This window comes from Biomphalaria glabrata, chromosome 16, assembly GCF_947242115.1.
Source record: "Biomphalaria glabrata chromosome 16, xgBioGlab47.1, whole genome shotgun sequence".
NCBI lineage: Eukaryota > Metazoa > Mollusca > Gastropoda > Planorbidae > Biomphalaria > Biomphalaria glabrata.
The window spans coordinates 3,134,715-3,150,853 of NC_074726.1; the positions used below are offsets into that span (position 1 = coordinate 3,134,715).

At 31.3% G+C, this 16,139-nt stretch overlaps 1 protein-coding gene across 3 annotated transcripts in view; it reads left to right on the forward strand.

Moving 5' to 3' along the window:
• Positions 1–16,139, forward strand: part of LOC106080202 (acyl-CoA (8-3)-desaturase-like) — a 35,244-nt gene that overhangs the window by 13,395 nt on the left and 5,710 nt on the right. For 2 of the 3 annotated variants that reach the window (XM_056013442.1, XM_013241537.2), the window contains exons 2-9: positions 2,854–3,263; positions 3,606–3,752; positions 4,533–4,679; positions 10,680–10,781; positions 12,985–13,044; positions 13,435–13,561; positions 14,669–14,745; positions 15,807–15,904. In XM_056013442.1, coding sequence (XP_055869417.1) covers positions 3,057–3,263; positions 3,606–3,752; positions 4,533–4,679; positions 10,680–10,781; positions 12,985–13,044; positions 13,435–13,561; positions 14,669–14,745; positions 15,807–15,904 — 965 coding nt within the window. In that variant the 5' untranslated portion in view covers positions 2,854–3,056. Of the gene's footprint in view, positions 1–2,853; positions 3,264–3,605; positions 3,753–4,532; positions 4,680–6,860; positions 6,963–10,679; positions 10,782–12,984; positions 13,045–13,434; positions 13,562–14,668; positions 14,746–15,806; positions 15,905–16,139 lie in introns of all 3 variants that reach the window. The other variant, XM_056013443.1, reaches the window with a different exon arrangement.

Here is a 16,139-nt window from a genome sequence, read left to right on the forward strand (position 1 = left end):
CTGAATTTAAATTTAAAAGGTCATCTCTACATTTTGTGCCTGTAATTGCTTTTCCGTTCTTTTCAGAATTAAAGAATTGACCTCTTTTTTTTTCTTTCACTTTAAAAAAAAAAGTAAATAAAATTTCCCATTTTTCTTTTGTTATAAATTCAATCCCAAACACCTAGTGAACAATTTCAGGAGACATTTAGTGATGATTTACTTATAACCACAATATCCACGAGGCAGTCCATTATTCATATACATCCCCAGATAGGATCTATTGGTTAGTTCAACTGTAACTTAAACTTGTTTAAACTTTATTTTATGATTATCTCAATGAATCCTCAGTATTGAGAAAATCAATGTTAAATTCATAGTTTGATAATACAAACAAAGTCTTTGACAAACCTTGTCACCTCATGGGGTGTAGATGATGTCAAATAAAGCTCATCTGTTTTTATGGCTGATGGTTAGAAAGGGTGTGTCATGTGACCAGCACAATGATGATTCACTAATGCCAACTAATAATGGGTACCAACTGGAGCTTTATGGGCACGGGGACATATTAAAAATGTAAAATCCTAGTCTTCACCAGGATTGGAACTTGTTACCTTCAGCCTCAGAAGCCAAGCACTTAACCACTCAGCCACCACACACTAAGTTGACAGTGAAAATAAATATATTGGAAGATAACTGAAGCTCAGCAGTTAACTTTAAAAAAAAAAGTTTCTTTTGAATGAAGCTCATAAAAGCTAATTAATGTGCATGTGGTCTTAATGAATTGATCAAAATAATTTAGCCAGCTCAATATAGAAAAAAATGACGCTTATCTTCCACTGGTTTGAAAGTGTAGGCTCTTTAAACATTAAAAGTACTGTTAACCCTGTCATATAGGACTGATAAACTGAACAGGTGAAATGTAGAACATTAAAGTGTATACAGGATCTCAGGCAATAAGATGTCCATGGATCTTAAAAAATGTTTAGCTTTGCGTGTGTGTTTGTGTGTTAATCTCTGTGTTTGTGTGTTAATCTCTCTAGACTCAAGTTAATCAGATTGTCTTTAGCTCATTGCCTAATGAGATCAGAAATGTCATAGTTCCTAAGCTTGTCAATGTATTTAAGGACAGCTTAAATCTCCAAATAGAAATTACATGTTTTGATAATAAAATGTTTTTTTTTATTATGTGTAGGTATGCAAATAAGAAGAAAATAAATATTTTTTCTTTTTATCTTATCAACTTTTGTAGAAAAAAAAATTGGGGGGCTATTTTATGCTAAAAGGATGATAAAATTGTTAATTTTCATGTCAAGATTTCTTGAAAACTGCTAAAGCTAGTTCAATAAAACTTTAGCTGTTGATTATTCAATACTAGTAGAAGATTGTGAAGTAGAATTAACCATATTCATTGAATAGAAAAAAAGTTACAGCTCTAAACATGGTTGTGGCCCATTATTTCAAGTTTTTATAGGGGTGTAGGCGTAGAAAAAAATTAATTACTCTATAAAAGTTTTCAACCTTTTGTAATTATTCTGCTTCTTTTTCATACATGTTTATACATTATTTGTGGCTAATTTTTAGGCAAAATATTCATAAATAAATTTTGTACCATGCCATCTCTGAACAAAAAATATGAAAATGGTTAATAGGAGAAAACAGCAAAAAATGACAACCTTTGTGGTAAAACTAAGTTAATATACAAAATAAAAAAAAATATTTAAAATACTTCCACTTTGAATTTGGACATGTTGTATGCACCAAATTGTTCAGAAATGAATACTGTATAATATTCAGTTATAAAATAAATTTGATAATTTTGAACCATAGAAGGGTTTTAGCTGCCCTCAAGTGCATTTGGATAACAAAGGCTTCACAGATTATGATTATATTAATACTTTTTTTTGTCCAAAGAAAGTTCATAAAAGCCTGTAACTTTTAAAGAACTAAATACTAGAAAGGAATCATTGATAATATAAGCTTCAGTATCAAATAGTATCAATTTTGTTTTTTGATGTTGAATTTTTGTATTTCCTGCTTCATTTATAACTTAGTATGAATGTAAAAGCATCCCACTTCAGCCATTTTGTTTGCATGTTAAATGGCTTGTAGAAACTGACAGCATTACATTGAAGCGAATTCATTAAGTCTTTTCATGCTGCATTTTTAATGTAGTGCTATTTTTTCAAAACTTGACATTTATCTCAGGCTGTTGGAAAAAAAAATTGTAGAGTTCAAGAATGTTTCATTCTAGTGCATTGACCTTCATCATAGTTAGCTGTAAGCAAAGCTTATTTAAAGAATAAGAGAGTTAAGGTAGCAGGTAGCTAAAAGCTAGCTAAGTAATTTCAAGCTAAGTAATTTCAGCTATTACACACAAGTGCATAACCAACACAAATATTTATTCATATTTAATGAAGTTTTTTTTAAAGTAAATTAACTTTTCTAATGTAGTGTATAAGTGAGTTTAAAGTACAAGAATACAATAGATTGTTTTGTTTTTTTTTAAATACTGTTACACTTGATTTGGGGTATCAATCAATGTGTAAAAAACATTCATATTGGAGAAACTGGTCTTCTAAAACCTCTAAAGTTAATTAAATTGCTATTCCTAATAAAAACAGATTGGCGGTGACAGCGATAAGACAGATATTTAAATTTCAAAGCAATTTTGTTTTAAAACAACTCTGGTATACTATTGGATGTTTTGATCACAAATCAGTTATAAACATTTCTGTTATTAGCTTCACAAGTTGGACACTAAAGACAAATTGGTTAATTTAGTAAAGTCTTATTTGAACACTATTATCTGCAACACTTTTACATACACACATTCCAAAAAAATTATCTAAACAATTCTTTCTCTAATTTCAGGTAGAAGTAATTGAAGTAACTGTAAAGGAGTCTACTTTTTCTAAATCAAGCAATGATTTGATTCCCAAGACGATATAAGCAAATATTCTTTTCTTCATGGATTAATTTCTTTGGTTGAAACCATACATTTTTATTCAGCAAGTTGTGGCATTCATTTCTGGTAGCCACACCAAAACTATTCAAGTATTTTTGGATTGATCAGTATGGGTAAAGGGGCCCAAGGCGAGTCCAATGGACTGATTGTGAAATCAAAATTGGAAGAATTCACGTGGGATGTTATCAAGGAAAAGAATACTAGAGAGGAGAAGTGGATAGTCATAGAGGGAGAGGTATACAATATTACAAACTGGGCTCGTCGTCACCCAGGAGGCCCAAAAGTCATAAGCCACTATGCTGGACAAGATGCCACAGTAAGTTAGATCATTATTTACTTTTTATACAGTATTTTTAAAGATGTGAAAACACGTTTTCATGTAGGGTTTTATTTCATGCCGAAAACTGACAATAAAAAGACTTTTATTGCTTGTCTATTTAAAAAAACAACAAACAAAACATAAATTTAGAATTTTAAAGTGCAGCTGTCAAACAGTAAGCAATGTCTCTATGCATTGTCCACGCTTGCATTCACCAGAAGATCTCTACTTGTAGTGTAGTCTTACTTGCTTATATAAATATCTATGTAGCTAATTCATGTGAAATAAAATAACATAATGAGTGGTTTTGCTCAGTATATTTGCTTTCTTTGTTTCTAGGATGCATTTAAAGCTTTTCATAATGATCTCAACTTTGTGAAGAAATACATGAAGGCCATCCATATAGGTACTTTAAAGGATTCCCAGCATGTAGTTAGTCCTATTGAGCAGGACTTTAGGGAACTCAGAGAAACAGCTGAAAAAATGGTACAGTTTTAGTTCATTGTGAATTTTCCTTATTGATTGCTAGCATGTAACTATTCTTTGCTTTGTATAGTTTTTGTTTTCAAACTTGTACTATTATAATGGATTACTTCTAGTATGAGATTGTGTAGCTGTTACACTAATTGGTGTATTGCTATTTAAAGTCTGCGACTGTGGAGACTAGAGAAATTATTAATTTCTGAGTACTTGTGTGTTTTGATTAAAAAACAAGCAAAAGAAAAAAAAAAGATTACTTTTTAAACCAAAAACAAAGCTTATTTAAGGGAAAGAGACTCAAATTACTGCCATTAATTGAACAGAGCAAAGTTTAGCTCCCATTCTACTATATAAAACAAAATTAATAAGTACTAATTGATTAACTAAATGGTCAATTTTTGGATTGATTCATATATTGTTATAGTCAAAGAATAATTATGTAAAATTTCAACTTGATCCAAGAATGGGAAGTGGGAGAAAAAAATGTCAAAATGTAGTGAGGGGATTAAATCCATATATACATCCACATCTCTTAAGTAGCATTTATTCCGCTTATTTCAATATCAAACAAAATAATTAATCACCAATAATTAATTAATTGGTTAATTTTAAAAATTGATTCATGTCTTGTCAGGTATAATGAATAATTGTGCACAAGTTTCAACTTGACTTCAAGAATGGGAAATGGGAGAAAAAACATGTTCAAACTTTTTTTACCAGACAGACAGAGTGAGCTGATATAAGCTTTAAGTTGTAAAAAGATTTCTGTATGTCTGTAATCTACAGGGTTTGTTTAAACCAAGCATACTGTTCTTCTGTCTTCACATGTTTCACATCTTATTCCTTGACTGGGCAGCTTGGGCCACCATGTACTATTTTGGTACTGGCTGGATTCCATATTTAGCTTCATTACTAATGATAACAACTGTAGAGGTAAGAACATTCTCATTTCAATATGTGTATCTTTTTAAGCTATGTGATAGATGGCTGGGAGGGTACATATTTGAAGGGCTTGTGTTTCTCCAAATCACATGGTTCAGTCAGCTTCAAATGTGTATGTTTTTAAGCTATGTGATGGCTGTGAGGGTTCTTATCTTGAAGGGCTTGTGTTTCCCCAAATCCCATGGTTCAGTCAGCTTCAAATGACATTGCTTCAGCAGGGAAAAGTAAAGCTGAATGATAATTATACTGGCCCTATTATACTGGTCTTGGAAGCAAGTGAACCATTCCTTTTTTTCTACTCACCTACCTAGAAAACTTTTTTAGTACAGCTTTCATTTGAATCATAACATGATATTTTTGTCCCATAATGCCATAATTTATATCTTATATATATATTTTAGTATTGTTTTAGTTGATAGTTTATACATTCTTTAATTTGATGCTTTATGCCATTTGAACAGTTTTTTGAAAGTTTATTTTTATGATGATGTTTTTATACACTTGATAAATTGTAAGTAAATATTTTCTTTGATCATCACATTTTACTATGACTAAATTATCCTTTTTTTTCTATATTGAATGCATTTTTTGGTATATTGACCATTTTTTGTTTATCCATATGACTCTATTTACTGGTTTTGAAGTGATGAATGTAGTCTAACATGTGTCTCAGTGGAGGTCTACCAACATGACATCATTCTGATGACTTCTGAGCAAACACAGGCACTAGTCACTTTAGGCTCATGTACTTACTGCCTTTCTTTCTGGCCTTTGATAAACAAAAACTAAGTGTCTGTGCCTGGGTGATATCTTTGCTACTAACACAACATGTCATGTTTGAGGATGATTTTGGTGTTCATGTTTTCTTTTTCACTGTATTTGTTGACATTCAATTGTCTATCATTTCCTTAGAAACATTTTCAGTGTGTTTCCCTTGAGTATAGCTCAGAAAAGTTCTCTCATAGTGCATTCAAGCCTTGCTATATTAAGAGCTTTGAGACTACTGACCAGTTTTTTATAACCAGAGCTTGATATAATTTTTTTTAAACACATGTATAAATGGGTTGTCAATATTAGCAAAGTTCACTGTATTGAGATTTTATTTCATTTTAATATGATGATACTTCACCATAAAAATCTCACTATGGTGTAAATGCTTTATCAAGAGCTTTTCTGCGCTATAAATGCAAAATTCTTAGATACTCTTGAAGTATTTTATTATTTTTATACCATCACTGTCTATTTTTAGTTAGTAGAATATATGAACAGATCTACTACATCAAAGTAAGCAAACCTCCTTTCTGTCTCTTACTTTGTATGTACTGGATAATAATAGTTACTAATGATCCATCTGAGGAGGTTAATACTTGTTCAAGCATAAAATTGTAAAAAAAAAATCATTTCAATTTTGAGAAAATTTTACTTAAAGACCTTGAGATATATACAGAGACTGGACTAATCATTGTGGATGTCACAATGTCAAACAGCTAATGTATTACATACCTGGATTGGATGCCATTGCCAGTAGGACATTTTTCTCCTTTGACCATACCCCCCCCGCTCCAGAAAAACCCAACTAACTTTAAATGAACAGTGATGGTGGTTTTAAATAGTTTGTATTGATGTGTTCTAAGAATGCTTGTTATCACAAGAATGTATAGGTGTATATACATGTATCTATGCTCAAAATGCTCTTGAGCCAATTGCTAAATGGATGATTTTGATTTCCTAAATATAATTCACTTTTGCAGAGCTTTTTAACTCTTTTCTTTAGAAAGTGCAATGTTTAATGTCTGCACATTGATGGACATAAAAGTGAAGCAATGTTTCTCATTAAGACTTGATAGGGTTATATTCAGATGAAGTGGAGTTCATCTATTTCTGTCAGCTTGCACTTGGTCTTAGCATTCCTTAAACATTGTTGGGAACATTGTTTGTGAGAACCAAAATGCATTTTGCTTCAAGATATGGGTTGGGCGGTAAGAATCAGCAATGTGTTGAGTACAGGTATCTGTATATACATTTATGAGTATGATTTCACAGGTACTAATTGTGGCCACTAATAACTCAATACGAAAAAAAAAAAAAGTACAATTTTGATAATACAGTATCTATTGTATATCACACATTGTGTGAACTATTGTTCAATCTCCTCCACTGATCTACTCTAAGGGGCAATGCAGTTGGCTACAGCATGATTTGGGTCATTTGTCCTTGTTCAGAAACACTGGAATGAACCATGCTTTTCATTTCTTTTTTATGGGTATGATGAAGGTACAGTTTCAGAGTTTTGAGTTTAATATTTACTCTTACAGCTACTCAAACATTTTTTTTTAAATAACTTTTTCTTTCAACAAAATCTTTGCTGTGTTTTTGTCACTAGTTCAAAGTTTAAAAAAAAATATCCCATTCTAAGTGTGACTTGCTGAATATTTGTTTGTCTTCTTCATTATCTAAACCTTTTAATATCACTTGCTAACCATGGAGCCATACAAAGTAGCTAGAAACTAGCATGTCAGGATCAAAATGTTTTTTTATTTTAACTTTAGAAGAAATTTAGATCAATTGCATTGTTGGTAAATTATTACAAAATAGCTCGTTTGGGCAAAGAAATGTAAACAAAATGTATTTAAATGAACATGATTAATGTTTAACATCATAAAGGTATTGCACTGCTTTCATGCATTATATAATAAACCTATTTTAAAATGTAGTTATTAGAATTGAAAGTCTAGTGTTAAGGCAAAAAGGCTAAACAAACTATAATGTTGTAATTTTGTCTTCTTTGATGTAAATGTTTTTTAGCATTTTTTTCATTTCAAGATGGTTTACATTTGTGTGTGTGTAGATTTCTGTTTTTGTTATCCTTCTTACCTTTAATTTTATTTCTGTAGTGATAATGTAGTGATAATGTCCTTTTAATCTCTATAGAGTGGTCAATATTTTTATATTTTTGTTTGTTTGATTGCTTTGGCATTAAACAGCACATGTAGCTAGAGCAGTGTGGTGGCACTTAGTTGTAGAAGTAGTGGTGTAGGGAATGAACTTTGTTCTAGATTCTCCAGGTTTTTGTTTGTCGTTAATTGTTTTGCAGTGTGTTCAAGGGAGTGCACTCGCTATGCACTTCTGTTGTTAAAGTCATGCAGTGACACACATTTTATTTTTCTTAATTTAATAGTTGAAGAGCAGTTAGCATTGTCTCCCCTCTTGTTGCTGATCCATTGCTAGCCCTGTGCATTGTGCTTTTCTTTTTCAATGAGTACACTTAGCCAGCTTTGTACTCACATGCTGTTTGTTTGTTTTTAGAAGTGCTATTGCTAGATGTCTTGTTCATGCACATAAGTAGTGCTAATTCTATGTAGTCGAAGTCTGTAATGGTTTGTTAGCACCATAAGACTTTTTTTTTTAAGCTTGGACCTATAGTATTGCTAAATGCTTGTATATATATATATAAATGTATATAAAACCTATTACCGATATCTATTCAATTGCTTTTCTTTTAGTATTAAGCTTGGCATGTGAATAATTGTCACCTTGGGTTAATTATTTAGTCACTTTTTCGTAAGGTAAAATGACACATTAAGTACCTGAAGTTAATTTTATTTTTTGAATTAAAAGATTTTCTTTTTTGCAACGGCAAAAACCTCCCCAAAAACTTAAAATTCTAGAATATCTGATTTTGATTTGTAGTTCCGTACTTGAACAACTGATCACATTTTTAACTTACACCACCTGAAAATCAGTTTGTCCTTAATTTCTAGTACCCGGTAATGCCAAACCAAAATTGAAACATTTAAATTTTTGGTTAAAAAAAGGAATGTTTGGATTAGGTTTTATCTTCTCAATATTTCTTAGAAATAAGAATTTCTTGCCAAAGGGAAATAAATAGTTAACTTCTGAATAACTTTATTTTTATTGTAATAAATTCTGCCTACAAAATTGCTACTGTATTTCTTTAAATATTATTAAATTGTTGTTTATATTGGTCCTTAAAAACAACAGACTCATGACATGATAAAAAAGAATAGAGACAACAAGCATTAGGCCAGCGTTTCTCAAACATTTACTAGCTCCCACCCACCCACCCAGACCAAAAATTAATGTTCGTGTCCCTAATAGCTTGCTAGGTACTTCACTTGGTAGTCTTGGGGAGGGCTGTAAGCCATTTAGAGCGTCAATGTTTGTAATGGGCTTGATCTTTGAAAGATCCTCTAATATGCTTAATTTTTGCAAGATCATTCTCTGGTTTAGCAAGACTTCATGCTTGTTTTGTTAAATATTGAACATTGCTCAGGAGAAATAGGAATGACTGGGCATAAACAAAACATTTACAAAAACAGTATGAAAGGTTGTGCTAATGTGGTCATTATGATCATTTCTTTTACTAAACATAAGTAATAATGTCATTTTTACTTGATTACAATTCATTTATTGATTTATAACAATTGTCCTGAAAAAAAAGAGACTGCCTTTGAGCCTTACTTATCAGCATGTCATGGGCCCCCTCCCTACAGTTTGAGAAAGCCTGTATGAAATATATATATATATATATTTTTTTTTAAAAATCTTGCTGATGCACAAATAGCAATTGCACTAGAGCATCGTTTGGTCTAAACAACAGGGCTGGAGAATGCATCAGCATGGGTTCTAAATGTTTGTTTTGGCTGCCTTGAAGTCTGTTTCATTGATCTTGTAACAGTGCATATTTCTTTGAATTTGTGAATGCATATAGATTTAGTTTGTCTTTTATTTTCTAGGGCCTAAATATAATTTTAAGTTGTCTTTGTTTTAAGGGTCCATATATTCTATATATAATTTTAAGACTGGTGGGAAAAGGGTGTCTCTCCTATGCCTGATGGAACAAACCTGCTATGCCCCTATATGTTTTTTTTTTCAAAATTGTACTTTTAATAAACAGTCAACATCAGTCAAAGTTGTACAGTGTGTTGTTCCTATTAGGAAGGAATGCATCAATCTAAAACAGCAACTTCCTGCTGCTTCATTTTTTCTTCATTGATTTCTTGACCCCTCCCCCACCTTCTACATATTTTGTAGCAGTGTCACCATTCAAAGTGTACATGTTGTTTATTAACACTAATATTGTTATGGTTGACTTTACCAGTATTAAGTCAGCATAGACTAAATGTATGTAGTTCTGACGTTTTGCTAGGCTAGAGCTAATCATCTTGCACCTTTTACTATTTGTACTGAAATGGTTTCAATAGTTGTTGGTTACTAATTTGTGCCAGGCTTGATAGAATATTGGTTGGTTTGCTAACACTCATTTTTTTTTTTCATTTTTCTAATTGATTTGTTCAGTTTGTTAGGGGAAACTAATTGTACAATTATTTTGCACCTTTTAAAACATTTTTTACTGTTTCATTTTTAATTGTTGTTGGTCACTAATACATCCTATTTTGGATATTATTATTTTTTTCACCTTCACATTAAGACAAAAGACCATTTAAATTATTTCTTGTGTATGTGTAAATCCAGTGGTGTTAAAGTCATGCTGAGAACTCTTAAATGCTTAAAGTTAACATGCAGTAGCTAATGAAAAAGTATTCATTGGTTATTTTATGTCTGTATCACCACCTAACATCATTTACTTCAGCTTTTGTGTGAATTTCCATCTTTCCACGCCACTCATGTCATGTTCTGGCCACAACCATGCTCTCCTTGCATGCCTGTTTTGAAGCAACATTTTTATTTCCTCAGTACCTGTTGCAGTTTGGTTCCTGGATGTCCTTACACAAAATATGTCTAGAATGGCCTTTTTTTTTTTTTCAAAATACTTCACCTTTCAGAAATTTACTTTGTTATCCCAATATGTTTAGAGACAGCTAATCAAGTGTATTTTAGGTCATCTGATTCCTCACCCAGGCAGCACAAATCTTAACAGATCCTGCGACTTTTAACACTTGAAACTTGTAGACCAAGCATTTACATAAACTAGACAATATTTGGCCATTTTGTCTCTTTTCCGTCTAGGCTCAGACTGGCTGGATCCAACATGACTTTGGCCACCTGTCCGTGTTCAAAAACTCTAAATGGAATCATATTTTACACTATTTTTCTGTCGGGATCATTAAGGTAATAGAAGTCGGACCAGACACTCGTCATTTTATGTGATTCCCTTTTGTGTTCATTTTGCATGGTCCCAGAGATCCAATATTTTTTTTATAAATTTTGTTCTAATTTTACTTCACACTGTTGTTAATGCTTTGATCAACTTTCAAAAGTTAGCAATCAATTTTCTTTTCAAATATCCAAGTTTTGAAAAAGATTTTAAGCACTGCTTTGAATTTATTAATAGAAATATAAACTCAACCAGTATTTCTAAAAGTATTTTATATCATATAAGTCATAAAGAACAGTTTATATCAATATAATATACAAATAAAAATTGATAACAGTAACAAACAAGTGATATTAATATAATGCTTTCCATTGCTTTGCTTTGCTTACTGACAGCCTCCTCATTTTGTTTTTGCTTTTCTTCTGCTAAACTAACGTTAAAGTTTGGTGTCGTGTGTCATAGATAGGGAAGAAATCAAATAAATGAGCCGATTATTTGCTTTGCTTTATTTCTATGTATGTTTGAAAACCACTAATTTCTTGTATCACCACAGCAATAGTTGGGCAGATGTGACAAGTAACATTGATAACACTGCATGATGCTTTTATGTTTCCTGTATTGTGTACTTATTAATTTAAAAAAAATAAGTTAAAGCTGTGTTGTGTTGGCTTGGTGTTGTTTTGTGTTGATCTCTAGTTATTTACTTCTGGAAGTTAAAATGTAATCTTAATCAAGAAAAAAGTTAATTGCTTCATTCACATACCTATCTAGCTTTTCATACTTTAGCTTTCAATGACACCCAGTTATAGGTGTTATGGTATACTTTATTTAATTCTTAACTCTATTGGTATTGGAAAGAAAGGATTGCCTTACTTTTTATTCTGTCTCTTAAATGGAAAAAATTTGGTTGAGTGTGATTGAATTAAATGATCCTATTCTCTTGAAAAATACTTGGTTTTTTAGTTTCTTGTCACTATGTTCAGCTTCTGAAAGGGTTTGAATTATGACTGCTTGTACACTATGAGTGTACTCTCATTTCCTAGTAAACTTTCTGTGTGGTGGATATTCTAAGTATTCAGTTAACTTCAGAAATTTTGAGACCACAATTAAATCATCTGCTGAAACTGGGTCTGATTTTAATTCAGTCATTTTCTTAAGTGGTTTTAGTCATTATCCTATCTCGAGTATTGTTAATATAACATGTCAGCTCAGAGTATTAACTCTTTCTCTCCATAATTATTTTCCTCGTTGCAATAGTATTATTCATTTTGCTCATTTGTATTTCACTATCCTGTTCAGACTATAACTTCAATAACTTTATTGTTTATCAGAAAATGTAATATTTGGTATCAAATTATAGAAGAATGAATGCTCTTTTTCCCACAAGTTTAAGTTTATAAATTCAAAAATCCATTTAGTTTAATGGGTTCAAATCTACGTTGGCATCTTCAATTAAGAGAAAGAGTTAATGATTAAATGTACAACACACACATGTAAGCACTTAATTAAAATCTCAGGAATTATTCCAAGTAAAGATTTTCAATTCTGTATAGAGAGAAATACTTATGCTGATTTCATTTAATGGAACAACTATTGAATTACAAAAATAGCATCTTTTCAATACTGTTTAAAGTAAAAACTTCTTGAGTGATTCAAAGAAAATGGAACATTGCTTTTATATAAAAGCCTATAGTGTCTAACTTAATTATGGCCAAAGACTTGTAGCTGCTTTGTATTATGGTTTAATGTTAAATGTGGCAACATAATGTTTTGTCTTTTTCTAATATGAGGCGGCAAAAACACAACAAGATTTTTTGTTTCTTTCTTACATTTTATTTCTTTACTTGTTCTTATTTGTATTCTGTTTGCCTCTTACATCTCTCTGTTACCAATGACATCTATGATTTGTATACACGTGTTCATTTTGTTTGTTATTAAATCAAGAAATGTTTCCTGCATAAGTAACATATTAAATTTGTCAAATATTTCAATGTAAATCAGTTATAACATAATTATGCACATCCTCTGAATCAAAATATTTATTGCTCGTAGAATATTTATCCAGAAAATATATTGCATTAAATCATTAACAGTTAATAGCATATAAAGATAAATGAGTGATTTAGACATTTTCTAACTTAACTTCTTTAGTTGAATGTAGAAAAGTTACACAGTAGTTGTAAATAAAAAAAGTAAATATTGTGTTTTCAATTTCAGGGAGCATCTCCATCTTGGTGGAATCATATGCATTACCAGCACCACGCTAAACCTAATGTGGTATGTATTTAGGCAGGTGGAAGGGTTTGAAAGCTTCTAGTCTTATGGTCTCACAAACACTTTATAGCTATTTTAATTTGAACCAGAAACTGGTTGAGGTCATGGTTTTAATTTAGTATCTGAACTTTAGTTTTTATGTTAAGTTTTCACTTTTATTGATTTAAGTTACAAAGAAAATGCTAGATAGCACAAGAACTAGTAGTGTTAGATAATAAGTTTTGGGCCATCAATTTCAAGATTTTGAAATATTTATAGTAAGATAAATATCACCACATAAATTTGCTAGTTTTTCTTTTCACTGACACTTTATCTTGCGAATAAAAAAATACTTCTGTTGCAATGTTTATCAACTTTAAAATATGATTTAATCCTGTGTTGTTGCTCCTGCAGATGGACAAAGACCCTGACGTACGTGTTGAAGCTCTCTTTGTTGTGGGGGACAAGATGCCTGTGCAGATAGCCAAGAAGTACAAGAAGAGCATGCCCTATAACTGGCAGAACTATTACTTCTTTTTAAGTAAGAGCCAAGTTGACTTCATTTAATGATCAGTAGACTTAATAGGCCAGCATAATGACCAGTTGGCGTAATAGACCAGCTTAATGACCAGAATAGGCCAGCTTAATGACCAGCCGACTTAATAGGCCAGCAAATGGATTTTAAAATACTTGGCTCTGTTACATAATTAATAATAGCTAGTTTATTTCTAACACATTCACGAACATTTCTTTTTGAATCATCCAACTATTACATTTACAGTAGACATCACTAACATTTCTTTTTGAATCATCCAACTATTATATTTACAGTAGACATCACTAACATTTCTCTCTGAATCATCCAACTATTATATTTACAGTAGACTTGACTAACATTTCTTTTTGAATCATCCAACTATTATATTTACAGTAGACATCACTAACATTTCTTTCCGAATCATCCAACTATTACATTTACAGTAGAAATCACTAACAATTCTTTCCAAGTCATACAACTAATATTACATTTACAGTCGACATTCACTAACACAAAGACAAGTCAACATTACAACACAGGTCAGTATAAACAGGCTGTCACAAGAACAATGTCTTTTACTGTTATGCTTAGTTACCAATTAAAACAGTAGATTCTGAAATTTCTAATTCTAAATAAAAATATCCAAGTGTTCATCGTGAATCATCAGGAGGATGTTCAGCATGGAAGTGTCATGCAGCTTAGTGCATTAACTGCTCATTTCACCACAGTTCAATTATGGGCGACTGTAGGTGCCATGACTCACCATTAATTTTATTTGATTATTCTATGTTGTGAAATTAATCTACTTGAAAGGGTTTGCAGGTTGCTTTATCTATGCAATATTTAACACAAAAAAAAATGTACCACATGCCACATGTACCATTGTATGAGTTGATCAGCAGATAAATATGGATAAACAATAAATACATTCATAGACTATGGTTGGTTGATGCTGTGTCCTAAAAAGTCCATCTCTTAATTTTTTTTCTTCTATTTAGTGCTACTTGTGTTTCAATACCTGACCAAAAAAAAAAAAAATTAACCAGGACCTATTTTTATTCTGCAAGACTTGTAGTTATTAAGTGATTGTTTTCTCTTCTGTTCTATCAGTTGGACCACCACTCTTGTTTCCAGTCTACTTCCAGATTATGTTGTTCAGATATATATTTACAAGAAAGGCTTGGATGGTAAGCAAACAGTTTTTAAATCATTTTTTAGGGAACACTGATTGATAGGATTTTGGTTGGTGTAATGGCATTTACTCCATTATGTATAAGCAATTGTCTTAGACTTATCGGTTAAGGAATCTATTCATTTTATTGTGTATGAGTTTACTTGAAAAATAGAACAGAGGCCACTTGCAAATGAGGATTTTTAAAAAATAAAAAGCTGTTGATATTCTGTATGTGTGAAGTAAATAAATGAAATCTAGGTGTAAAAAGTAAAGGTACCCCTTTCAGACCTTGCGATCTTTAGAACATCTGGTTCTATGGCCAATGGTTAACTAGTGTCTGATGTGGCCAGCGTAATGACCAACCACTTTACTTTCCCCAGCAAATGTTAGGTAACCATTAGAGTTTGGTGGATTCAGGGGTGCCCTAAAGTCAAGAGATTGAAAATCCCAGTCCTCACAGAGATTTGAACCTGGGACTCCTCAGCCACTGTGCCTCCACAAAATTTTAATAATCATATTTCATTGTCTATTTAAAAAAATTATTAGTCTTTTTATTTTATTTTATTTTTTCATCTTAAGTAAAATTTACAGTGTTACTCATATTAAATCTAGTTATGAAAAATAGAGAAGCTCATTTGTGATAGAGCTCATGGATTTATTGATTTCAATTTATCAATAAGTTTATTTTTTGCCTGTGGTTTTGATCAAAAAATGTAAAAGCCAGCTCACCATTTTAGTTCATTTCTGATGAACATATGCTATCTTGACTTTTCCACCACCGTGCATAAGCTGCTAAGATGGAGTGATAATAGGTTTGGAATTGTAATAATAGATAAAAAAAAAAAAGACAGTTTTTAAAGAAAGAGCACACAAATGACAAAATTTATTGCAATACTTCTAAGACAATTGTTTGGGTCAAATATTTTTTTTTTTTAAACTAAGAACTACTTAAAACAACAGAAATTGGTCTATTAAACTAAGCTTTTTATATATATTATGTGCTGGGATTCATTCATTTTATTTCCAACAGCTTCAGACTTTCTTAAAATATAGACATTTAATCGTGTATTTCAGGATTTGTTTGTAGTGACTGTTTTCTTTACCAAGCTGTTTTACCTATACACACCAATACTAGGGTTCTGGAGTACAGTAGCTTTCTACTTTACATTCAGGTAATTTTCTTTACAAGTAGTAAAAGTCACTTGTATGTCAAACTTGTTTATCCTTGAGGGCATCATGAGTGTCACATTTTGTTCCATGTCCTCTTATCCACTAATTTAATTAGACTTCAAATGAAAACCATTGTTTGTCCTGGAAATATTTAGTAGTCAATTTCTTTTTTTTTTTATTAAATTAAAAATTGTCCAGTTTTTACACATTGCCTTTTGTCAGATATTGAATATCTTC